The sequence below is a fragment of the Myxine glutinosa genome, chromosome 2 (assembly GCF_964187855.1).
Source record: "Myxine glutinosa chromosome 2, kmMyxGlut1.1, whole genome shotgun sequence".
Classification (NCBI taxonomy): Eukaryota; Metazoa; Chordata; class Myxini; order Myxiniformes; family Myxinidae; genus Myxine; species Myxine glutinosa.
In genome coordinates, this window is record NC_136262.1 from 169,202,932 (window position 1) to 169,229,581 (window position 26,650).

Sequence of the window (26,650 nt, forward strand, 5' to 3'; positions counted from 1 at the left end):
GTGTGTGTGTGCGTGTTTGTCAGTCTGTGTGTGGGGTATTCGGTTTGAGTTTAGGTGTGTTTGGGTGTGTGATGTGTTGGGTTTTGGTGTGTGTTGTGTGTGGTGTGTTCGGTTTGGGTGTGTGTGTGTTTGTGTGTGGTGTCTTCAGTTTGGGTGTGTTGTATCTAGTTATGTGTGTGTGTGTGTTTGTGTGGTGCCTTCGGTTTGGGTGTGTGGTGTGTGTTTTTTGTGTGTGGTGTGCTGATGGGTTTAGGTGTGTGTGTGTGTGTGTGTGTGTGTGTGTCTTTCTTTTTTTTTTGTCACAGCGATACGAAGCAGCCTAATGGGGTTAAACGATGAATCGAAATTAAAACTGCAAATCCTATAGTTTCAGCAATCATTGCCAGTACAAACTTCTGATTGTCAAGCCATTTTAGCAATATATTTCATGCATCAAGAAGTGAATGCTGAGGCTTATGGAATTTGTATGACAGTAGACAAAATAAACAGTCGATCAATGAAAGCATTTATTTGTATTCATTGCACTAAAAAATCCACAAAAACACCTGAGAAAAAACAAACAAGACAGAAGAATGACGTAAATAAAATATATTCACATTTTATTAAAAACAACAAACAAAAGCACCATCCTTGATATATTTAAAACAAAGCACACTCTCTCAAAAACAGATTACACGAGAACAAATCGTTTCCGGTAAAATATAATTTTTTTCCACACCATGAAAAATAAAACACTCAATGCTATATTTTTACATTTCAATGTTCATAAACATTCGTTGCTTTAAAATGTGATGATAAAATATAACAGAAAAGACACGATTTAAATAGAATGGGCATGTATAGTGAAATCACAGATATGCTAATAGTTTACTGTGGGTGGAATTTTCAATCCAAAAATGGAGTTTCGTCATTGTGATTGATGGCACACGTGCTCTTATTCAAAATAAAGTTTAGTGATTCGTGTGAAATGTGGCAAAATGGCATGTGAGGTTTTTATCCAAAATCTTATAATACCTGTAATTAAAGGGATGCAAACAGAAATCTGAGTGTTCTCATCTACTGTATTTCAATTTTCTCTGAAAGCAAAACATTCCAACAACAACTAGTTCCAGATGTCTACACCTTCTCTTAGCAAATTAACTATTCCACTCGCGTTTGTAAGTTGTAATTTTTTATTGATGCCCACACACGTGATTGATCGAGCTTGCGCTATTCGTCGGTCATAATTTTTTTTTCCAGAATAACGCATACGCAATCAATCGAGCTGACGTTATTTTATGGCTTACCTTGGCAAAGTTAGCCAGAAGCAAGAAACGAAATTATCCAAGTGGGGCAAAAAAACGAAAAAAATAAAAGCAGAGAAGAAATTGCATGAAAGTTTATAAAAAGTTACCAATTTCTTCAAAATTAAAAGCAGAGAATTGACGCTTCAGTGCCGCTATGAGAACAGCAGTCGGTTGAAACCACCACCAGCAGCAGCAGCATTCGGGCTAACAGGTAAAAACATTTCTACCTTACTAACCACACTTTTCCGAGTTGTAGCAAGAATATGTTGTTTTTCGAGCCCAATACAATGCACTCATACTGAGATGACAAATTAATCGAGTCATTACTTTCCAATTATAATATCAATTTTCTTTTTTTATAGCAATAGCTCTGTTTTCTGTATGGTTTTGGCAAATATTGAAGAAAAAAGTAAAATCACAAACTGCAGTGCATTGTCGAAGGGACATGCATCATGAAAATTTGGCACTTTATTATTGTTCACAGAGGTTTGGGTCAGAATAAAAGGAGGTGTAGGGCGCCCCATCCTTGACTTTTGCCTGGGCTCCCGAATCATTAAGACCACCCCTGCTGATAGAGACCCAGGAGTTTGAATGACCTGAACTTCACCACTCCAATAAATAAATAAAACTTCGAGGGTGTATGATTTCTCCGAGATAACTACGTTAGTCGTGTATAATAAATTATCAAAATGCTTGAAAAGTTATGGTACAGTACTCCGTTAAATGCTTGTTACAAAAAAGAATGTTCATAGATTCCTGGAATAAGAATCGTATACCTACTATACGGTATTGGTCAAATTACCTTCCCATTTTACTTTGTCTAACATAATTGGTCTTGTGTTTACTATACAACTTATAAAATAAAAATTTACATCGTTATTGTGAAAAACAAAACTAGCAATAAAGGCAGTGCAAGGATGTACATTCCCTTGGAGCAGAGCATATTATGACACATGAAAAATATTATGTGTTACTAAGGTGAGACCAAAAAAACACCCTTAAGAACACCAGGATAGCAAAGTGTCCATATTATTTATTTTACCATACAGCATATCTGCACTCTTTGGTAACTCTGTGGCCTGGTCTTGAGCAAGACCTTCAACATATAATGCAAAGATCAGGAAATAAAAGTGCTTATAATGCCAGGAAATCCCATAACAGCTTGATGATTTCATTATTTTATTTTGTATCCTAAAGGCTGAGGCTATGTGAACATTTGACATGCATCTTTAAATGAAGAAACTCTGCATAGAAGGATGTAATCCAGGCAATGGTCTGACTACAATGTAAATAATTTAAAAGGCCACCTTTGCAGAGGTCCAGCATCCCATTGGACCGAAGCATTAAGAAGTACATCACTGGATCATTAGAAAGAAACTACAGCATACATCTACCAAAACTGTAGCAGAACACTGCCGGCGTCAAATGGCACTTTTATAGATCCTGTTTCCTGGAAGAGACCACTCAAGACTTCCCTGAAAAATATAAATCCTAAATGGTATATTCATGAAGACGTGAACAGCACAATATCCAACAACTAAGATGAACACAGTTGGTAAAGTAACTGTCCTTGAGAGTTATTGTCAATGAAAGCGTGACATCATTTCTCACTCTATTGGTTAGGGTGAGAAGTCACTTGTCCTGCTGGCTTTAAGCGGTAGAGAAAACTTCGAAAAGGCTGGCAACTGAGTGCATACGGTAGAAGATTCCCAGTGGCATAGTGAGGTTGATTACGAGCACCCAAGTGGTGAAGCCGTAGAAATTCTGTCCGAGATCGCTTACCTTGTAAGACCTCTCACCAAAAGCTTCCAAAATCCACATCTATTACACACAAACATAAATCCATGTCAATAAAGAAGCAAACAATGCATGGCAAGTGTTGTTAAATTTTCATCATTGTTCATGCATCCTGCACAATGTGCCACGTGAGGTAGGACGGAGGGGAGGAAGTACAATCGGCAAATGCTGCACATATTGTGTCTCTGTGTCTTGCTAACATCAAATTCTCAAACCATTTAGTGTAGCCACTCATTAACACAAATATTATTTTCATGAATTGATATGATAATAGCAAAAAAAATATTATTCATTCCTATTTATTTATTCATACTTAACTTTTTTTCCCAAGGACAAATGCTCCACTTTCGTCCTTTTAAACATTAAATTACATTATTACCGTTAAAAGTTATTTTTTAAATAAACAAAGGAGATGAACTTCAAAAAAAATCACATTTACCACTCATTTGCCTATTAATGATCAAAGATGTGACCTACCGCCATGTTAGAAAGGAGGAGGTAGGCAGATATGTTCTTGAGAATGCAACGCTTGAGAGCAACAGCAGTCCAATAACCAGATGAAGGCCTCGAGCTCATGGACACAACAGTGCTGGCCACCTCTGCCCTATATGCACCGTTGCATGTCGTGTTCTGGGAATAATCCTCACTGATGGCAAACTCAAGACGCCGCTGCAATGCAGGTGTTTGAACACAGGTGGAAGCGGTTTCCTTCTCACTGGTACTACTATCACTTCCACTTGCAGTTTCCTCTATCCCCTCCTGGACATCAGGACATTTGTGTTGCAAGATTGAAGATGGTGATGCCTGTGGACTCCTGATTGGTTTCTGTCCCTCAGGTTCAGATGGATAAGGATTGCCAATATAGAAATGAGGGGACCGCTGTGACATTGGGGTAACGGAAAAGCCCGCATCACTCTCAAAAGTGTCATTGGCAACACCAGCGAATGGAGGCAGACTACAAAAAGACTGCCGATGATCAAGAATTGGGGAACTCCGGTTGAGGCCTTCAACAATGAACAAATTTTGTCCAATAATCTGTAGGATTTGAAACATGGCCTTGGCTAAAAGGAGGCCTGGTTGATCAGCATGATTAGGTGCAAAAGAAGCTGCCACAGCCGTGAAATACCCCAAAAGTAGCGGGGCCCCTGAAACACTCACAAGGAGAGAAACATCGATTCTTCTGACAATGCTCTTTCCTCGACGCATCCCCGGTACATCCTTGTGATACATGCCTAAGCCAGCAAGTGTGCACAACATCATGACAATGCTGACAGTCATATTAAAACTGTAGTTCATTATCAATGCCTCAGGCCGGGTCACCGAACTACCTTTTTGTACGCTGAAGGCCACCATTACTACCACCGTGCAGGTGAGTGTCAAAACGCCAGCAATGACCCCCAAAAAAGAGCCATTCATTTGAAAACCTCGTTTCACATGGTCTTCGGCATCTTCCTCCTTTGTCTCACCAATATTGCGCCACATGACAAAGAGCATCGTGGAGGAGAAGAGGCTGAGCTCGATGTTAAAAGGATGCAGGTACAGTGCACCATCATGAAATATGTGGCACAGATCTGTGTTGCAAGTACACGTGCCTGTACCATTGACAGCTGCAGGAAAACAAAGACAATTCATTAAGCAAGTGTTTCTCTACAACACAGTAAAACCCTGACATTCGCGATTTTGACATTCGCGGAATCCACGTATTCACGGTTCATAAAAGGTGGCCTGCTTTCATTCACGCTTCATGTTTTCATTCATTCACGGCTCTGTGCTTTGCGTATTCATGGGTGCAAAAATATTTTTTGATGAGGGACCTAGAGTGATTATTAAATTACATATCTTTTGTTTAGTTTTAAGTGTTTTGGTTCTACATGGTGCCCCGTCTCCCAGCAACCAATGAAAATGGTTTAAAATACTTTGATACTGTTTAAAATACCTTTATTCCGTGTAATATACTGCTTTATTGGTAAGGCCAAGGCTGTGAAGCACGTTCGCATCGAGATAACAGTCGATCCCGTCCGAGCGGGAAAGGCATATGGTCGTTCACAAAAAACGGAACCAAAGCACAAACCTTGACCAGGAACATAGCATTACATTACAGTCTGCACATAATTAAAGTATGCTCCCTAAAACGCATCTTGATCCCGGAAATTGGTGCCGATTCGACATTTGAGGTATTTTCCAGGAACGTATCCCCCGCCATTGTCAGGTTTTACAGTATCCAACATTTACGGGGGATACGTTCCTAGAAAATGCTGTGAATGTCGGGGAAATGTTTCAATGGGGAAAAGGGGGATAGGTTCCTGGCTGTTCGTGGTTCATAATTGAAAATTTTACGAACACGAATGCACTTCATTCCAATCATAAAAAGAATCATGCATGGCATATGCTCAGGAAAGTTGTCGTTAAGGTTCTTCTATTAAATTAATAAATACTAGAACGGCACTCAGTAGAGAGCATACCTCCACGTGGTTGGCCATGTCACTCAATGGTGAAGAATCAATTAAAAATTACAATACATGGATCAGGATCCGGATCTTCACCAAAATTGAATCCGATTCTTCCTTGTCACACACACACAACCTATCCAACAAGTTTCATCCAAATCAATGCATAACCTTTTGAGACATCCTGCTATGTATCGTTTTTGGCCGTATCTCCCAATGGTGAATAACCACGTTAAAAATTCTAGTAGTCGGATCCGTATCTTCACCAAAATCTAATCATTTCGTCCTTGTCACATACGCTACCTCTCTGCCAAATTTTGTCCGAATCCGTCCACAACTCTGAGATATTTTGTTCACAAACGGACATACGGACAAACAAACAGACAGACAGGGGTGAAAACATAACCTCCATCCACCTTTGGTGGCAGAGGTAACAAGGAACGCTATACAAGGAATTTTGATGCAGAAAAAGGCCATTTTGTCCATCATGGCCGAGCAACAAAAACAACAACTAGAAACGCACTCGGTAGACCGCATACCTCCACCAAGCTAAACAGTTTACGTTTCGTATCCTACTGATAGGCCAGATCTGCATCCGGACCCTGAACCAAATTTTAATCGGCTTGTTCTCATCACCTAATAAATTAATCCACCTAGTTTTCTCAGAATCTATCCCTAACTTTTTGAGATATCGTGCTATATATCGTTTTTGGGCACCTCTCTCTATGGCGAAGAATCACTTTAAAAATTCGCGTATCCAGATCCCGATCATCACCAAAATCGAATAATTTTGTCCTTGTCACACACCAAACCTCTCCACCAAAATTCGTCCAAAACTTTGAGATATCCTGTTCACATACAAACAGATAACCAAACACAAAAGACGTCGTGCAAAGCACAATACTTGCGAAAATCCCAAAAACAAATTGGACCTTAAAAATAATTGGTTATTTTTAATTTTTATGGATATCGCCCCAGACAAGGCATACAGCAACTCTAGGTAAGGGGCTAAGGAAAAGTTAGAAAAATATGATCAATCAAAACAAAATAAAAACAAGAAAGAGCAATCAGAGATTGCAAACCCTTGCCAGGATGTATTTTCAGTGGTTTTTAAGGCTTTTGTGTTAAAATTAATATGGCGGCCGAACCACGTGACCGATGACGTCATTATTTTTTTTTCTAAACTAATTTATTCCTAGATTATGCTCAAGAAACTTCATCTTGATCGGATGAAGTTTTGTACTTGTCGAACTATGACGTCATAATGGAGGCACCTATGACATCATCATAAACATATTTATTCCCCATGGAGAGTTATTTACAATGAGCCATGTCTCAATTTTTTCTATTCAGCACTTTTGGAGATATAGAGGTGCAATTTTTTTCGATTTTTCCAAGATGGCCACCGAACCACGTGACCTATGACGTCATAATTATCATTTAAAAAATTATACAGGTGGAGTTGCACCTATGGTGAAAATTTCCTGTCAATCGGACCAACGGTTGCAGAGAAAATCATATTTATTCTGTGCGGACAAACAAACAAACAAACAGACAAACAGACTCAAATTCAATACCCTCTCCTCAGAATAATAAATAAATCAACCGAAAGGTAATAAATATATAAAACAATCCGAGGGTAATAAATAAATAAATAAATAAATAAATAAAACAAGAAAACATCCAAGACACCGGAAATGCGATTAAACCTCAGAGATGTAGGAAGTATGAATTGACATTCCTCTTAAAGCCATGTAGATCGTAGGGTAATGGGAAGCATGTTACAGGTAGTGAATTCCAGAGTGAGACAGCACAAGGGATAAAACTATCTACATCGCCTTTCGTTCTGCACTTTGGATCAGCTATAGTGTGTGGGTGTGTGGAGATGGCGTCCAATCACTCCTACGGTGCATCTTCATCCTATCAAGATGACCGAGTCTTGCGTCCAATCACTCCTACGGGAGGGACCAAGTTAGAAAGTCCAACAGAACATTTGCCATGAAAATATCTGTAGAACAAACTAAGAGTGGCAATCGACCTAAGGTGAGAGCAGTTGAAGAGTTGAACCCATCTCCACACCAACCAGGTTGACTATGCGCTTCTGGAGCCTATCAAGTAAAGATAAGTGGCAGGCCGGTGCTCCAGCCCAAATATGGCAACAGTACTCCTTGAGGGGACGTATAGTTGCCTTGTACAGGTACAAAACAGCTTTAGGAGGTAATTACCTCTGTGCTCGATAAAGACAACCAACTCACTTGGAAGCACTCTTCACAATACCAGAAATGTACTTATCCCAACGGAGGTTAGAAGACATGTCCAGACCAAGAAGCCGAAGCTCCGATGATTCTTTTAAGGTTGAAGACCCCATGTGCACAGAAGGGAAAACCTGTTTCTAGAACGAGATATGGACAACAGTATCGTTTTCTTTGCATTGAAGGTTACCAGCCAGTCATGCACCCACTTCAACACATTCTCCAAATCATTGTCCAGAGAAACTCCAACCTCATTATAAGTGGCGTTGAGTGAATCAGCAGACGTACAGTAGAGTGAGGAATCATCAGCATACATGGCTATCTGAGACAGAACATTATCAGGAAGATCATTGATATAAACTAAGAACAATGTGGGACCAAGGACAGAACCATGTGGAACACCAGAATTGATCGAGCAAGTTGGACAAGATTGACCATCAAGTACCACCTTCATCTTGCGATTTGTAAGGAAAGCTGAGATGATTGATTGCATCACTCCAGATACACCATATGACTGAAGCTTGTGGAGCAGACCCTGGGTGCCAAACTTTATCAAAGGTTTTTGAGATAGACAAAGCAACTAATCGAGGTTCACCCTTGAGCTACAATGCCCTGTTGAAATGATCCGTAATTAAGGATAGCAGATCACCAGTAGAGCAAGAATAACAAAAGCCATACTGACAGTCAGTGAGAAGTCCATTGTCCTCCAGATAGGATAGCAGATAAACAGTAGAGCGAGAATAGCGAAAGCCATAAGGGTAGTCATTGAGAAGTTCATTGTCCTCCAGATGGCTGAGAAGTTGTTCATTGATGAAGCATTCAAAAACCTTACTTATTACAGGAAGCAGGCTGATGGGGCGATAGTTACTTGGTTCAGAATGCTCACCGGCACCCTTAAAAACAGGGACAACAGAAGCCACTTTCCATGATGAAGGAAATACTGAAGCAGACAAGCACATGTTGAATAGCTTGGCAAGAATCGGTGAAGTTTGGGACAACACATCTTCAATACAATCACAGGGATTCCATCAGGACCAGTCGCTTTTGAGGAATCTAGGGTACAAATCGTTCTGGCAACCTTCTTAGGTGTGATAAATGGAACAATAATATCAGAGTCTGTACGAGATGGAAAATTAGGAAGAGGGTATCCCTGATCATTGAGTGTTGAATTAGAAACAAAGCAGTTTGAAAAGAGGTTAGCCTTATCCAGAGGTGAAGTAACAACCTCTGGTCCATGAAAAAAAAGGAGGTACAGAAGATTTATTGCGGTTGAGTACACTGTTGGCAATCTGCCAAAAGTCCCGAGAGCCAAGCCGCTGAGTCGCAATGAAATCAGCTACAGAAGCAGCATATTGTTGCCTGGCATCCTCAAGAACTCTTTTACAGTGGTTACTTGGGTTGCAGAAGAGACATTTGGACTCCAGAGACCCTTGCACATGGTACTGCTTGAAATAGTGGTTGCGATCAGCAATTGCTGATGCACAAGCCAGAGTGAACCAAAGATGGGAATAGACCTACACTTGATATCATAGGGAATATAAATGGCCAAACAATGCAAATCCATAGGGATATTTCCTCGGCAGCCATATCAGGACCAAGGCTAAAACCTGAGGTCCATGCAATCAGCAAGAAATGAATGAAATCCATCCCAATCAGCTTTCCCAAAATGAAACACAGTGTGGTGAAAAGGATGCACTGGAGTTGAGAATGAGGAGTAAGAGACACAAACAGAAACAGTGAAATGATCCGAGTTACCGATTGGAGGCAGAACATCGGCAACACAATCACCAGGGTTAGAACACAGAAAGGGATCAAGCAGGTATCTTCCATCAGAAGCACGGTCAGGAATATGAGTGAGAGAGGAAACAATTTGGGTGAGGTTTTGAGAGATTGAGAAATTATAGGCAGTGATACCAGGAAGGTCAGTATTGCGAATGTGTAACAACCACTCATTGTGGTGAACGTTGAAGTCACCAAATACCATGATGTGTGCAGAAGGGTGGAGTAAAATAGACCTGTCAATGCTGTCTGAGTGATGGTTGAATTCAATGACCAAATATGAAAATCCTCTTCTAATTTCAAATCAATGAAATGAAAATTGACGATTTTAGAAATTCCACCAAAGTTGTTGACCTTTGGCCTTTGGTTGACCTTTGGCCATTAAAAAGCGACCTCAAATATAATTGGTGGTTGAATTCAGTGACCTGATATGCAAATCCTCTTCAAATATAAAGTCAATCGGATGATAGTTGAGGATTTTAGAAATTCCACCGACGCTTTTTTTTGTTTGTATACCAAGTCGAGGCTCGTATAAGAGGTAACACTCAGAACATATAATAAGCGGAAGACAAGCGGGAGACAAGAGGGGGAGAGAAAGGGAAGCACAATAACAGTAGGGAACAGGGACATCAGGAGATCTGTGGAAGGGAGAGGGCTAGGACAGGATACATGGGATAAGATGGACACTATAAGGGCTTTTAGAAAAGAAAACGGAATTTGAAGGAGGTGGATTAACGGGGGTACAAAATGACTGAATATGCAAATTGAGCAAATATGCAAATACTCTTTAAAATTCAAGTCAATCAGATGAAAATTGGCAATTTTAGAAATTTGGCTGATGTTGACCACAAATAGAATTGGTGGTTGAATTCATTTACCTGATATGTAAATCCTATTAAAATTTCAAGTCAATCGGATAAAAGTTGAGGATTTTAGAACTTTGAAAGAAGGTGGTTGACCTTTGGCCTATGTTGACCTTTTGACCTCAAAAATAAATAGGATTTTGTCGGACGACCAACTCTACCATTTGGTGAAGTTTCATGAAAATCAGTTTAAAATTGTGACCTGTAGGCAAGTATAAGTGAGCGGACAGACAAACAAACACACACACACACACACACACACACACACACAAGCACATACAAGCACACACACACACACACACACACACACAAGCACACACACACACACACACACAGTGGTGAAGGGGAGTTGCAAGCAGGAAAATAGTAAGGGAGTCAGCGAGTGCATAAAAAGTCAGTGGTAGAGAAAGGGGTAAATGAGTCACTTACTGCAATGACTACAGGACATACAGGAGTTATTTATTATAAATCACTTAGGAGTTATTTAAAGTCACATACACACATACAGGACATATTAGTCACACACATACAGGAGTTATTTATTTATTTTGACATAACAATAAATTGATGAAAGGTACCTTCGTGCCAAATGGAACTTGAAGATTTACTCGTGAGGTGATCAATGTTTTCCAATGATTCATCAACGATCGTGTGTAGCCAAATCAATATGTTAGTGGACACTGTGTGCATGAGTCCAAACCTGCATTCAGGAGCACACACACATACACGCACAATAGGCATAGGTGACTCAGTTGTAATGATTTGGCCATACACATGAGTGATTTGATTGTGTGAATCCCAGTTGATAATCCTCATGTTGATGGAGCCTTGCCCAAAGGTTGCGACAAGTTTGCCTCAGGATATAGTTTGTATATATGTCACAGTGGGATTTCACAACAAAGAACTATTGGCTTATAAATCGGCAATGTGTTTGGGGATGTTGTATTCATTGAGGAAACTACTGACAATGTATCAGAGCCAATGATGTCAGATCCATGTCCATGTTTGACTGGATCTCTCGAGTCAGCATGAGGCCTCGGTTCCGCAGAGTTGTTCAACTCTCATCCATAGGTAAAAGGAAAAGCAGGTCACATCTATTTTTAAATTTTAATTCCAATTGGCCAATGCTTTTCAACTTTGCAAGGAGGCTGCCTGGTGTTTGTACGAGTGTCATCAAATTGTTGGAGAATATCATGCAGTCACCTTAAATCACTCCGGAATAATCACCTGGGATTTACACAGATGACTCACCCACCCTCAGGTACGACTACTTGACAACATTGCAAAATCTCATTAAATGCGCAAATATTACATTTTCGGATGTACCGTACAATAGCCATTTCACAACATTCGATCATCTCATGAAATATGTAACAACTGGTCTGTATTCAAATTCAATAACTTCCTGTAGATTATAAAATATAGCACTGTACACTGTGTGCAGTGTAGAGGAGATTATTTCATCATAAACTGATGAAATAATTATTTGATAACCTACATTCTTTGGGGCTGACAGGATGGCCTAGTGGTATGCACATTCGCCTTTGAGCTGGCTATCCTTGGTTTGAATCCTGACTCAGCTATGTACTGTCATCCCAGTGTTTCACAGGCAGATGATTCATAAATGTGTGTGCCATCTACTTCAAAATAATACAAGAATCACAACTACACACTTCCCTTGCAAAAATCATTTCAACATTACCGGACATCTCTTTTTGGTGGCCTTAAAATGGCCTTAAAACGATCATTCATTCATTCATCAAGTCATTAATGGAGTGAATAAATGAATGAATGATCGTTTTAAGGCCATTTTCCCCGCTAGAGCGGGGGTTAGCCTTGCGGGCCCCATGACAATAATGGTTCCCTGTTTGAGGCAATGTTTTTTTTTATGGCCGGATGCCCTTCCTGACGCCAACCATTAGTCGCCTCTTACGATGCGATTACGGATACGGATATTGCAGGGATACGGTGTACCTATTCTAAATACACACCGTGATCATTCATCCCAGCAAGCTGGTACTCAATTTGCCGACCTCAGAAGGATGACAGGCTGAGTCAACCCCCCTGGCGTTAATTCAGCGATCGACCGGGATTCGAACCCAGGATCCTAGGATCCCAAGCCGGCACCCGAACCGCTAAGCCAACACCAGGCAACAATGGAGTGGGACATGAAAATGAATTTTCTCTTATAGTCCGTGGGCCAGTAGGGGTAACGCTACCACCATGCAGGACCAAACTTCATTATATTCTTCATATCAGTGATACTGTACATACTGATGTGATAGACATTTGAGAGAAGCAGTGTTTTCTCAAAATAGCTCACAACAGGTCGCACAAGCAACCTGCAACCCTCTTATGGTTAAACTGCCAAAATCAAGACTTTCTGCTCACCTTCACTCCTTCATTCCTCTTTTCTCCCACCTCTGGAACAAACTCCCTCACTCCCTTCAATCCCACTCCTCCCTCCAGGTCTTTAAAACAGCTGTTCACCACCATCGCTTATCTTCCCCCATCCAAAACCTTGATCTTTTCTACCCCCGTTAATTCACCCAAGATCCACTTTTTTGAAATACCGACTTCATTCCTGGAAGTCCTAGCAGTGTCCATGTGTTTTATACCTTTCCCACCCCCTCCCCCCATTCCCGTGCCTCCTCCCCCTCCAAGCCCTCTCCCTCCTACAGATCTCCCGATGTCCCTGCCCTCAAATGTTGTACTTGTGTGCTTCCCTCTCTCTCCCCATCTTGTCTCCCGCTCCCTTTGTCTTATGTTTTATGTGTCAGTTTGTCTTTTTGTGATTAATGTTAGCTCTTGCACGAGCCTCGATCTTGTATACAAAAAAATAAAAATAAATTAAAAAAAATAAAAACAGATGTGTGCTCGATGAGAACTGGGAAATTAGAAGAATGTCAAACGTCAGCCACTGGAGTCATTGACAACAATAGAGGAATCACCAACATGAAAAATTTATTTACTCTTGCCAGCCATTTGTCTGTCTGTTCATCAAATCATTAAATTTTCTTTTCTTGAGGATTAAGAAAAGTACCCACTATTTTGTTAATTTTAGCATGTTTGTGCATAAATTTGCAACAGATGTCAGAAAGAGACCAGAGTTTGAAGACGTTTGAAGAAGCCAAAGAGGATAACCTGGCTAATCAGGAGTTTCGATATTCTACTATAAGAGACTACGGCATAAACCCAACTGTTTCTCGATATTAGAAATCAAATCATAAATAAATCAAAAGTTGTCACCATGATAGATCTGACATCAAGGCTTGTTCGGGGAATGAAGGAGGTGGGCATAAAAAACCATTTGGAATGCACAAAGAAGCATGAACAAAGAGAGCTTGAGACTGAGTTTTGATCCTCTGGAGACGCGGTATTTCCAAATGGAAAAGGGAAGTTGATCGATATTTCAACAAAAAATATCAGTGTTTCAGTTGGCCATAGGAAGCTAGGAAGTGAAAGAAGAACTTGAGGCATTGAAAGATTGTGATGCAAGGGCCGGGAGGATGGTGCATTCCGACTGAGGACTGAACTGAAATCACACAAAGATGGGTCATCGTGACCACCCCAGCCGTCAAAACTGAGAAATGTATGCCTGCCTCTAGGAACAAAATAAATCTGATGCTGTTCCTTTGCAATGAGTAGAAGACAGACAAACACAGGGGAAAATCCTGAATGGAAAGGTACTCTGTATTGCATTTAAACAGGAGGGTTTTCTGTATACAAGGTCTAGGTCCGTGCAAGAGGAAGAACACTGAATGGATCAGGATGCAATAGCACAAAAATAACAGAAGAGAGAGGGAGAGATAGAGAGGGGGGGAGATGGAGAATAAAAGAGAGGGAGACTTGGACAAATAAGGGAAATGGGGAGGAAAAATGAGTCGGGGAGGATGCATGGGGTGGACAAGATGGATAGAGAAGCAAACACTCAGGAAGGAAAGACTGGAAATTTGGAAGGAGGTAGACTTGGGGGTGGGGGAGTTAACAAAGGTGGACCTTGTGCTGCCTGCAGAAGCCTCAGGGCAGGATAAACGCATAAGGTGCAGAGGATGCAAGACCAGAAAGGAGGGGGTAGAAGACAGAAAGACCATGGATAGGAGTTCAGGTGTGCCAAGGAAGGACTTTATACGATGGAGGATTCCCAGTCGGCGACTTGCTTTGGAGGCCAACTTTGAAATGTGGAAGTTACCTAAATTTCTGTTACTGGAAAAATACTATTGTAATTAACTAGATCCGTCAATTTACTAAAATAATGTTGGTGATCCTAAACTTTTTAGACATGAAGATTTGTTGCACTTAGCTTTTGCTGAGGTGTATATAAATGTAACAATACAATTTCACATCAGATCAGATCAGATCATGTACCATGCTTTATACAGAGTGTCGGTTCTGCTGAAGCAGTTTCTTAAGTGAAGCATACGCAAGTACAGTACTGTATGTTGTTTTTTAAACGCCAAAATTATTAAATAAACCTCCAGACTTACCTATGCCACATCTGGAATTTCTGCACACAGTACTTGGCAAAGAACCAAAGAAACACCAACTGTAAAAACAAACATTTGCAATGCGCAAAGTTATGACATCACTTCATGCAAGGCAGCCTCATGGGCTGCCCACTGTAGTCTAACAGATGAGGAAACAAAGCAAAACAATTGGTCAAAACAATGCAACAAAATCACAAAAGTTTCACTTCCATAAAATATAATAATTCCACATAGCAAATGTATGGCAGAGAAGCACAATAGTTGGTACTTTACAGGATAAGGAGCCAAATACACATCAAAACAAATCTGCTTTCCCTTCTATCATCCTGATCCAACTTCCAATTCCTTCCAACCTTCCTTTCCTTTTATGTTCTCTCTTCCACACTTCCTCACTTAATCTCAAATGTAATATTTTCAAGTTTACCTTTAACCCATCAAGCACATCAACAACTCCATTTCTCACTCCCAGTGCATTGCTCTTACACCTCCCAAACCTGAGGGGTATCTCTGGCTGCGACTTCCCGTCCACTCGCACCTCATGTTTGTCTGTGTGTTGTACCGTCCTCCAAACAGTGAAACCATTCCATCTACATCTCTCTCTCAAACGATATGGATCAACTTTTTTAACCAGTCATCCAACTCTCTCTTCCTCATAAGTGGCGATTTCATTTGTCACCATGCTAATTGGCTCGGTGTTGGGCCCTCTCTCACAAGCCATGGAACTTCTGCAAAGGAGTTCTGTGACTCCAGGGGACTGACTAACACTGTAAACGTTCCCACCCGGATTTCTCCCAATGGCAAATCTTCGCTTCTGGACTAGATGATGACCAACTTCCCCGCCAGCGTATCTTGCTCTTTCTCTGCCCCAATTGGCTCTTCTGATCATGCGCTTGTGAAGGTCAACATCTCTCTGGCCATTCTCAGAAAACTGCCTCAGCACTGGCGAGTCCGGCAGTTCAATCAGGCAAACTGGCAGGTCCTACAAGTAGCCATCACACTTCAGGACTGGTCTCCTATATCTACCACCCCTGATGTTAACTTAGTCTGGAAATTCTTCCACAGAAACCTGCTCTTCCTTATGCAAAGATTCATCCCATCTCATCTTCAGTTATCATGCTCATCCTCACACGCAGCAGTTATCATGCTGTTGTGTCCTGATCCATTCCATGTCCTACCTCTTCCATGAGGCTTGACCATGTATGCAAAAAATATATAAAACACCCTTCCCCATTGAGTACATAATATGGGTTATTGCCCTTTAATCGAAACAGCTAACCCGCTCTAGTGGGGGAAAATGGCCTTAAAACGATCATTCATTCATTTTTCATGCAATTGAAACAACAGATATCAATTTCAACATTATAGATCATCAAGAGGAAAACTTAACATCAAAAGAATATATAAAAGCATTATTTATTTAATGACCCATTCATACAAGTACTTTCGGCTGTTGTTGATTGGTATAGTCACGTTGCTTGAACAATACCGCAAAAATTCCATGAGCACAATCAATTGTGAGCACAATTGTTAGCTCTTTCACGAGCCTCGATCTTGTATACAAAAAATAATTTTAAAAAACTTTCAGCCACAGAGTGGCCTTCATCAGTGATTGTGCAGGTTATATGTGCTCAGATGTGAAATGTCCCACTGGAGGGATGGAGCTATAGGCCTGCAGAGGAAATGATTACATTATTATATCATGGTTTTATTGAAAGGTTTTATTACATGAGATGACCAAAAAGTGATGATGTAGTTGCCAGAATTGGTGGAAGCAATGCTTTTCAGGATGGTTGACATGGGAACACCCAGAAAATTACTACATCACCTAATTAACATAAAATGACCACAGATTCGATAATTTTCAAGATAGAGAATAAACTTTGGTATCAAATTGATCAGCATAGAAGGAGTCACTCGAGCATGGCATCAAATATGCTAATGACATCATTTGCATATTCATTATTTGATGGAATTTGGCATTTTTCAATGAAAATGGAGTTATACCTAACATAACATTCTCTTTCATTTTCATTTTCATTTTCATTTCATTTTTCATAACATTTTCATTTCATTTTCATTCATTTTTCATTTTTCATATTTCATATTGAATTCATTTTTGAATTTCATATTTGAATATTGAATTTCATATTGAATTCATTTTTTTCATAACAAATCTCATCAGAGGAGCCAAATCGTCTTTATAACAACAAACATTGCATTTTTGGAAAGATATAATATGGTTATTCCAAAAACAATTTTGACTGAAGAAAAAGGTTAAAACTCACATTTTAGCTGCGTTTCTATGGCGACTATTAAAATCATTATTATAATCCAATTGGATGAAATACGTGTAACTTCGGTACTATTTGAGACAGAAAGGTGAAATTGGTGTCAAAATGATAACTCTATTTTCACGGAATGTTAGGAATAAGTGTCACTCTTAGAATATAGAATACTGTATATCATATTTACCTTACCGTATAGAATACTGTATATCATATCATATCTTCACTTCACCTTAGCATGTTCTGCAGTTATGCATGTCTGTGATACTGGGTGGTTTGCCATTGCCTTCCCAGCAGTTAGTCAGAGCAGGAATTTATAATTTGATCAGGATGCCAGTGATAACAAGCCTCTCTTGCAAAGGACACTGAATGAATGAATGAATGAATGATCGCTTTAAGGCCATTTTCCCCGCTAGAGCGGGGGTTAGCCTTGCGGGCCCCATGATAATCATGGTTCCCTGTTTGAGGCAATGTTTTTATGGCCGGATGCCTTTCCTGATGCCAACCCTTGGTCACGCTCTGACGATGTGCAGGGATACGGTACCTATTCTAAACCGGGGTACACACCGTGATCATTCATCCCAGCAAGCTGGTACTCAATTTTCCGACCTCGGAAGGATGACAGGCTGAGTCAACCCCCCTGACGTTAATTCAGCGATTGCCCGGGATTCAAACCCAGGATCCTAGGATCCCAAACCAGCACCCTAACCGCTAAGCCAACACCAGGCTATGACAAAGGACACTGTGGGATCGTTAACATCCACCAACTAATGATAGCAGACGGGAAACCCGACTTAACATCCATTCGATGGATGACACACACACTGATCAATCACCCTGCCTGTGAAACACCGGAATGACAGTTTATCGCTGAGTCGGGATGAGGACCTTTTGACCTTTTAACAAATTAATTTGTCTTCTCCACATTCTCATAATGAAGCTGCGTTAAAAAATTGTTGACAAAGCTGAAATGGTAACTTTAAAATTTCAGGTCAATTGGATGAAAATGGATGATTTTCGGTGATTCTGACCTTTTGACCAAATTATTAATTAATGTTCTCCATATTCTCATAATAAATCTTTGCTGAAAGTTTTATGACAAAAGCTCAAATGTAAAACGTTCTGACCCTGACACTGACCCTGACACACACACACACACACACACACACACACACACACACACACACACACACACACACACACACACACACACACACACACACACACAAACACACACACACACACAAGTGATTGCAAAGCCCCATCCCCCGTTGCATGGGGGATGGGCTAATTATTCCGTGAGAGTACATCGTGGTTCCAAGGCAAGGCATTTTTCAGCAGTCCAACATAAATGGCGGCTTAAGACTCCTGCGATGCAGAGCGGGCTGACCAAGGATAAGCCTATTTTATGTTTTTTCATGAGATGACTTAATTATCTTCAAAAGGGGTGTTTTCATTTCCCAAATACCCAGTTTTCATTCATGCACTCCCGTGGAGTTCCCTTCATCTGCATGCAAAGGTTTGGGCTGTTAGGTTTTAATGGTTTTGGAGTTATGGAGGAGACACACACACACAATTACTGACTGACTGACACAGTCACATTTATTATATGTGTTGATTGCTTATTGACAATTTATTGTGCTTTTATTTAAATATTATAGTCATTAGAAATGACGAGGTTAGGGAGAAGAAGAAAAACCAGGGAGGGTTGTGAGAAAAACAGGGAGTGTGCTGAGAGCTAACCACCGTGGGAAGCAAGAAGCTGACATTTAAGATGTTATTTCTGTGTCAGAGCAAAACAGCTGTCCAGATTGCTCTGACGACGACCTTTTTTGCTTTGATGAATAGAAAGGTTAATGTCTGAAACATCAGTTTCTCCTTGCTTCACACAGTGGATAGCACACCCCAATCAACGTCCTATTGACTTGATCCATTGTTATAGCTTTCCACTGCAGATCAACGCTGGCCTTCCCTAGCAGGACTAGTTCTTCATTCTGCTTATAGAGTGAGCTTGGATTGAATATATGGAAGTGTAATGCTAATGATAGTAAGGAATTGCTATGAACGCATTTGTTATAATAATAATAATAATAATAATAATAATAATAATAATAATAATAATAGGAGTTCCCTTCCAATGAACTTCAACACAGGAGGAGGCCATTTGACCCAATCAAGCCTGTGCAATAGATGCCAAACTATAATTGTTTATTCATGCTCTATCCTTTCTAAATACTGAGTGTCAAGGAAGGAAGCAGCACAAACCATTAAAAAAGTTTTTGGTACAATTTGGCAGGGGATTAAACCTTTAACCTCCCAGACTTATAACGGACCTTCAAACTATTACGCCACTAGTCTGATTTAAAGTAAACTAGGGCGTGCCCGCACGTACGTGCTTGCCCGTACGTGCTTGCCCGTACGTGCGTGCAAAAAAACATGCGTGCAAACAACAACAACAAAAAAAAAAACTTTGAAACCACGTGGCAGTAACGACCACAGAACCCCCCCCCCCCTCTATTTACATGAAATGGTTTGGTCCATTCGCAAAGCCAAAGCGAACGGCTTGCGAGTACGGTGACCATACCTTGGGAACCACTTGTCCGATTAATTTCAAACCTTGAAAAGGCACATCCTCGGGTCCCCAGCAATATACCTGGCAAGTTTCAAGTATATCGGACTGGTAGTTGTCGAGAAACAGTGGTCGCATACAGACAGACACACACACACACACACACACAGAGATTGCTGGAATTATATAGAGATGAATTGAGGTATGCTAATCCTAAAATGTTTTTTTAAGATTGTGTTTTTTAAAAAGATTTATTTTAAAGAAAAATCATTAAATGTTGTCAGAGTTCTTTTGAACATCGCCTTTTGGTAGCGCAACTTAGTCCATGCTCTGCTACACAACTATACAAGTCTGTATATACAGACTTGGCATTTAATATGGAATATTTTTTTGGTGGGGGTGTACTTACTTTTCAAGATGACTTAGAACCAAAAGTTCATTGGAATTATGTTGAAATTATTCTAGATTTTGTTAATGTGACCTTTAAAAGAAACAAAAACCACATCTGACATTTCGAAGCAAATAAATTGATCCTTGAAAGTGATGGAAACTGATATCGAACTCAATTCACGGACAGTACTGTGTTAAACTTCTGTACGTTTTCCAGAAGTATCTTTTATTTGGCACATTAGCTAAAAAAAAAATTCAACAAAAACAAAAGCTAAATTATGACTGGGATTACAGACAGTAAAATTACAGTTCAGTACTTCGTGTAACCCCCACAGCATTCAGGAGAGCACGTACACGTCGAGGCATGCTGTTCACGAGATTTGCCAAGGCTTGGACAGGAATCGCTTGCCATGCAGTGACAATAGCCTGCTGCAATTCACGCACAGAGGTAGGCTGCTGGTCCAAATTGTCGATTTGACACGTTAATTCTGCCCACCAGTTCTCTATCGGATTCATATCCGGGGACATGGCAGGCCACTCTATATGCTTTACACCATGGTCAGCAAGAAAGTGTTGGATCATGCGAGCACGATGAGGCCGTGCATTGTCATCTTGGAAGACAAAGTTTCCTCGAAAGGCTGCACGAGCAAATGGAAGCAATGTTTCTTCGAGAATGACCCTGTACTTGAACTCGTTAAGGTTTCCATTCAGAACAACCAGGTCAGTTTTGCCCCCTGCATGAAAAGCAGCCCAAACGGTCACCCCACCACCTCCAGCTTGGACTCTTGGCACTATACAATCTTCGTTGTGGGCTTCGTGCACTTGTCTGCGCACTCGGACGCGGCCATCTTGACGATAGACCAGAAATCTAGACTCGTGACTGAAGGTCACGTGATTCCAGTGTCCTGGCTGCCATTGACGGTGCTCTCTGGCCCACTGCAATCGGCGCTGGCTGTGTTGTCTGGTCAGGCGTGGCTTTCTCAGGGGACGCCTGGCACGATAGCCTGCTTGAACCAGTCGTTGGTTGACTAGCCTTCTGGATACAGGCACATTTGTCAGTTGCTGCCACTCAGCCCTAAGTCGATTAGCTGACTTGGTACGGCCATTGCAGACTAACCAGTGCAGCTGGCGATCATCTCTCCTTGTGGTTCTGCGTGGACGTCCTGGCCTCGGTATTGAAGTAGGGATACCCCTCTGAGCATTTCGTTTCAGGATCTTTGACACCTGACCTTGAGTGATGCCATACTGCCTAGCAATAGCACGCTGTTTCATGCCAGAATTTCGTAAAGCCACCACTCCATGACAAACAGCATTGTCTAGTTGATGGACCATCTCCAGAGGAAGCGGCAATAACTTTTGTAGACGTGCAGCAGTTGTTTTCCACTAATACAGAACGCAACAACCCTTATATACCCGATTGTGAAGCCAATCGTCAAATGTACCTGTCCTTACATTTTATCACGCCACCTGTGATATAATCCTGTTATTGACTTCTTGCTGCGAAAGACAATTAGTGACATGGTTCTTTCAACAAAGACATCACCGAAGGGTAAAAGAAACTCACCAGATTGATATACTGAGTTCAGAAAGTAAACCCAAGTCAAGAAAAAAAAAATCCATATTAAATGCCAAGTCTGTATATTGTGTGCCCTAAATTTGACACTTAATTTGTTATTTGACCCTAAAACCTCAAACCTAACACATGTAGACTTTGATATTGGAGACACGCTTGCTCGGGGTCCAAATCCAGGATTTTTTAACCCATTGTGCATGGGAAAACATGTAGGCTGCCATAACTTTTGCTCTAGAAGGCGTAGAATGACAAACTTTATATCAATTTTGGAGAACTTTGACATGCCTCACACATTTACAATCTGCCATCATCTGCAGCCAGAAATCCAATATGGCTGACCACGCTGACCATAAAAATACTCAAAATAATGAAATGACCATAACTTGGGAGCTAGAAGGGGTACAATTGAAACCAAAGCGTTCAGAATCATTGGAATCTCCCGCGATGACGCTATCTCCGAGGGCCTTTCACTTAATCACCGCAGGCAGGTTGGTGGTCTTTCCGTCTTCTACCGACTTCTCTCCGGCCTTGCTCCCCCAGCTCTCTCTGGGCTCTGTCCCCCAAATATTCCTGCAGGTCGCACAAGATCTGCCTGCAACCCTCTCATTGTTAAACTGCCAAAATCAAGACTCTCTGCTCACCTTCACTCCTTCATTCCTCTTTTCTCCCGCCTCTGGAACAAACTCCCTCACTCTCTTCAATCCCACTCCTCCCTCCAGGTCTTTAAAACGGCTGTTCACCACCATCTCTTATCTTCCCCCATCCAAAACCTTGATCTTTTCTACCCCCGCTAATTTCACCCCAAATCCACTTTTTTGAGGTGACTTTTGACTTCTTTCCTGGAGGTCCTTGGTGTCCTTGCGTTTTATACCTATCCTGCCTCCCCCCAGGCCCTCTCCCTCCAAAAACATCTCCCGATGTCCCTGCTCTCAAATGTTGTGTTTGTGTGCTTCCTCCCCTTCTCTCCCCATCTTGTCGACCGCTCCCCTTTTTATATACTTTGTTTGCTTGTTTGTTTGATTTGTTTGTTTGATAAATGTTAGCTCTTTCACGACCCTCGACTCTGTATACAAAAATGGCAAACTTGGTACCAATTCAGACTGCGAGAGTCTTTTTTAGACTCAGTGGTTAAACTACGTTATCTATCTATCTATATATAAATGAATGTTGCCTGATCTTCATTGTATTTATTTATTCGATGTGATCAGGAATTAAGGGACACTGCGCACGGAATCTCGGAGGGTTGTGAACGTAGCCTTCAGTGAGGGAAACCTCTTGACATCACACAGCCTTGCATATTGTCCTAATACCCCCAATTAATTTTGGGGTATTAGGAGACCAAATGAACGAAAATAATGAAAAACTGAAAACAAAATGGACGAAATAATGAAAAACTGGAAACCAGGGCGATGTCCTCCAAATTGGCTTGAGATCGCTGCATGTCTAATCAGTTTATGTGTCAATCCCAGCGAGGGTGGGGGGACGGATGCAGAATTGGAATTTGGAGGGGAGGGGTGAGGGATGCGGAATCTTCAGCATCCACCAATATAATGATAGCAGACGGGACACCAGGCTTAACATCCAATCAATGGATGGCACACACACTGATGAATCAACCTACCCGTGAAACACCAGGGCGACAGTTTATAACTGGGTCGGGATTCCAACTCAGGCTAAACAGCTTAGAGATTAAGGTGTGTACTCTAAACTTTTGTATGTATCCCACTTGTATTTTTTGTATTTGTATTTGTATTTGTTTGTATTTGTATTTGTATCCTGTATGTCTTTGTATGTATGTATATGTGTCTTTCTTTGTGTGTGTGTGTGTGTGTGTGTGTGTGTCTGTATATCTGTCTATTGTTAGAATGTCCTTGTGTAATGTCTGTGTAATGTAATTTTGTATCATCTGCCAGTCCAACAGTCTCCACGAATGTGTGATTGATGTAAAAATGTGCTTGAGGGGTAGGAATGGATGGAGGGGAGGGGGAGAAGAGAGGGAGTTTGGATTGAGAAGGGGTGGGGAGAGGGTTGAGGAATCTTGGTGGAGGGGGAGGGAGGATTGAGGTGTTGTGGAGGGCAGAGAGGTTGAGGAGATGTGGTGTTGAGGGTGTTTGAAAGCTTGGAGTGTGGAGGGCAGAGCGGAATTGAAGCCTTCGGGTTGGGAGTGGGAGGTTGAGGACCTGGGGTTTGGGAGTGGGCCTTAATGACGAGGTGTGGGACCAGGCGAGGGAGGTGGAGGAGATTAAGGACTTCAAGAAGAAAGGTGTTAAGTACTCGAAGTCACATTTTACATTATGCAGAATTTCCACAGGTCTCTGCCATTACGCTGTCAAAGGACATTCCTGTCAAACTCCCTAAATAGTCCACTCTATTGGGAATTGTGATTTCAGGGCTGTTTTTCGCCACTTAGTGATTGGCAAAAAAATTCAAAGGAAATTTCCCTTCAAATAGACTGTGATGAATGATTTTCAATGTTTTTCAGAAAAATTTTTTTTGCTTTTGGGTTCCCCTTTAAACATGTAATCATCACTACCTCCAATAAGTGGGAGTGTTGAAACGTGGATACTCTGTTGGCACAGGCAAGATAGGTCAAATGACCTCCAGCTGTATTGTATTTCCCTTTCATTTCCTTGTATTAAACATACTTAGGGAGCTAATAAATGTTGGCCTGAAACAGATCTGCTTTAAAGTCATCTTGATTCAACAATGAGTCATTATGATGTATTTCTTTTTTTAAATCGAGGTCAATGTGGTTGTAAATCCTCTTTAGAAATTCCACTCCTTAATACCGGATATCCTCCTCCTAACAAAAGTGTGATTGTCCTCCCTCTAATATCACCTTACCTAACACTGTTTTGTTCCACAAAAGGTCACAAGGTGTTGAACTACTATATATTTGGAGCATGTGATCCATCCTATTGTTTCTTCTGTCATTCATTTGCTTTATATTGAGTGGGGTAATGGTTTGAACGTCCGCTCCGAGTCTGGGATGTCGGTGGTACAAACCCCGGCCTAGTCATTCGAAAGACTACCTTTTTTTTAATGGTATGTGCTGCTTACTTGCTTGACGTTCAGCATTTAAAAGAATAGAACACCGACAAACAACGCTGGAAAGGCAATGGCAAACCACCTAGTATAACCCTTTTCAAGAAACTGCTTCGGCAGCACCAATACTCTCTAGTGTAGAGCATGGAATGTCAAAAAAAAAAAAACTACTTTACTCCAACTCACACTATGCTACACTTTAAGTTGATAGAAGAGCTTTGATATGAATAACAAACTGTAACAACCACATGCGGGTATTTGACTGAGACGACGCCACCAGTGAATATAAATAATTTCAAACCCATCAGGGATTCAAATCCACGCTATATAACTCAGAGGCGAGTGGGCAGAAACTTCAGCTATCCTGCTAGGCCCATGCATTAATAACATCACACAAAGAGATAATACAATATAAATAAGCTTCCAGCACTCCCACCCCTCCTCTCTCTCCCCCACACCCCACAATCACCTAGCAAGACAATGTTGGTACGAAACCTTCCACAAACTATAAACGCATGTATTTTTTTTCGAACGACCCAAACTTCCCACCTATTCTATATGGATGACCCCAAAGTGATTAATTATGGAAAACGTTGTTTAGTTGATTCCTGTGAAAGGGGCAAATACTCTGCAGATTGATATGGGATCACCAGGTGGCAGCAGGCAAACTACTCCAAAACAAGCATTCTGAGTATTGCGCTGCAATACATGTCCCCTACCGGCAGTCTGTTGTCCGGAAAACTGTTGGGGAAATTACCAAAGGTTATTTACACACAGGTTCTGAATCGTTCCCAATCGCTAATTACCTCAGGACGGGCTCACCTGTGATTCGCACTCGGGACTTCGATTTATACACCTTGCAGACAGGTCAGCAGAAGCACGACAAAATAAGTTGTTGATAAAGAACCTTTCGAGTCGCTAAATATCAGTAATTTATTATATTTTCCGGTTCACGATCAATGATCGATGTGTATATATATGTTGCTCGGCTTGGCTCCGCCCCTCCCGAAAGCGTGCTGTGTCGCGCTTTTGACGTTCGCAGACGAGGCTGAGGGCGCGCGGTGCGGCTTGAGGAGAACTCTAGAATAAACAAGAGATATCCATTTAAAAAAAAAAAAAATTTCGTTTAATTAACGATATCTGCCAAACCACGTGCCCTATCGCAAATTCGAAAAGGACATTTTAGTAGATTGACGTGCTGAACAGATCTGTGAAGTTTCCCCTCGATTGGATCAAAAATGACGGAGGAGCTCAGTTTTAAAGGTTCATGCTTAAAAACCTCATAACTCTGAAACCATGTGACGCATGACGTCATGCTCGCTGACTTTTTTGTTCGTCATGTGTATGCGATTCTGCCTGCAAAGTTTGTCCTCGATCTGTTCAGCCGTTGCAGAGAAAAAGGGGTTTTCGTGTTTTCACGAAAAACAATATGGCGGCCAAACCACGTGACCGGTGACGTCAAAATTACCATTACAATATTCTACAGACCGAGTCCCTCCCTCCTATGGTGAAAATTTGATCTCAATCGGTCCTATTATTGCAGAGAAAATCTTTTTTAAAGGAAATTAAAACTTAAAATGGCACTGAGTTAAGGATCATCAGAATTATCAGAATTCCCAAAGTTCAAAGTGCCATAACTTTGTCAAAAATGATCGAAACGTCGTGAAGTTCGAACTTGACCTGTAACTTATCATGAGGAAACCATGTGCCAAGTTTGAAATCATTAGAATTAAGCGTTTAGAAAAAAATTCCGGAAAACTGTTCTTTGCATGACGGACTGACAGACTGACGGACGGAGGGACGGCGTGCAAACCTATAGTCCCCTCCGGTGTACACCGGTAGGGGACTAATAATGAGACGACGACCACAGGCCTCTG

General features: G+C 41.1%; 1 protein-coding gene across 1 annotated transcript in view; it reads right to left on the reverse strand.

Annotated features, from left to right (window-relative positions):
* Positions 1-484: 484 nt before the first annotated feature.
* The window catches only part of LOC137417368 (proton channel OTOP2-like), a 71,825-nt gene continuing 45,659 nt past the window's right edge, over positions 485-26,650 (reverse strand). The window contains exons 4-7 of the mRNA XM_068103246.2: positions 14,912-14,970; positions 11,003-11,124; positions 3,561-4,690; positions 485-3,107 (exon numbers count right to left, since the gene is read on the reverse strand). Coding sequence (XP_067959347.2) covers positions 2,937-3,107; positions 3,561-4,690; positions 11,003-11,124; positions 14,912-14,970 — 1,482 coding nt within the window. The 3' untranslated portion in view covers positions 485-2,936. The remainder of the gene's footprint in view (positions 3,108-3,560; positions 4,691-11,002; positions 11,125-14,911; positions 14,971-26,650) is intronic.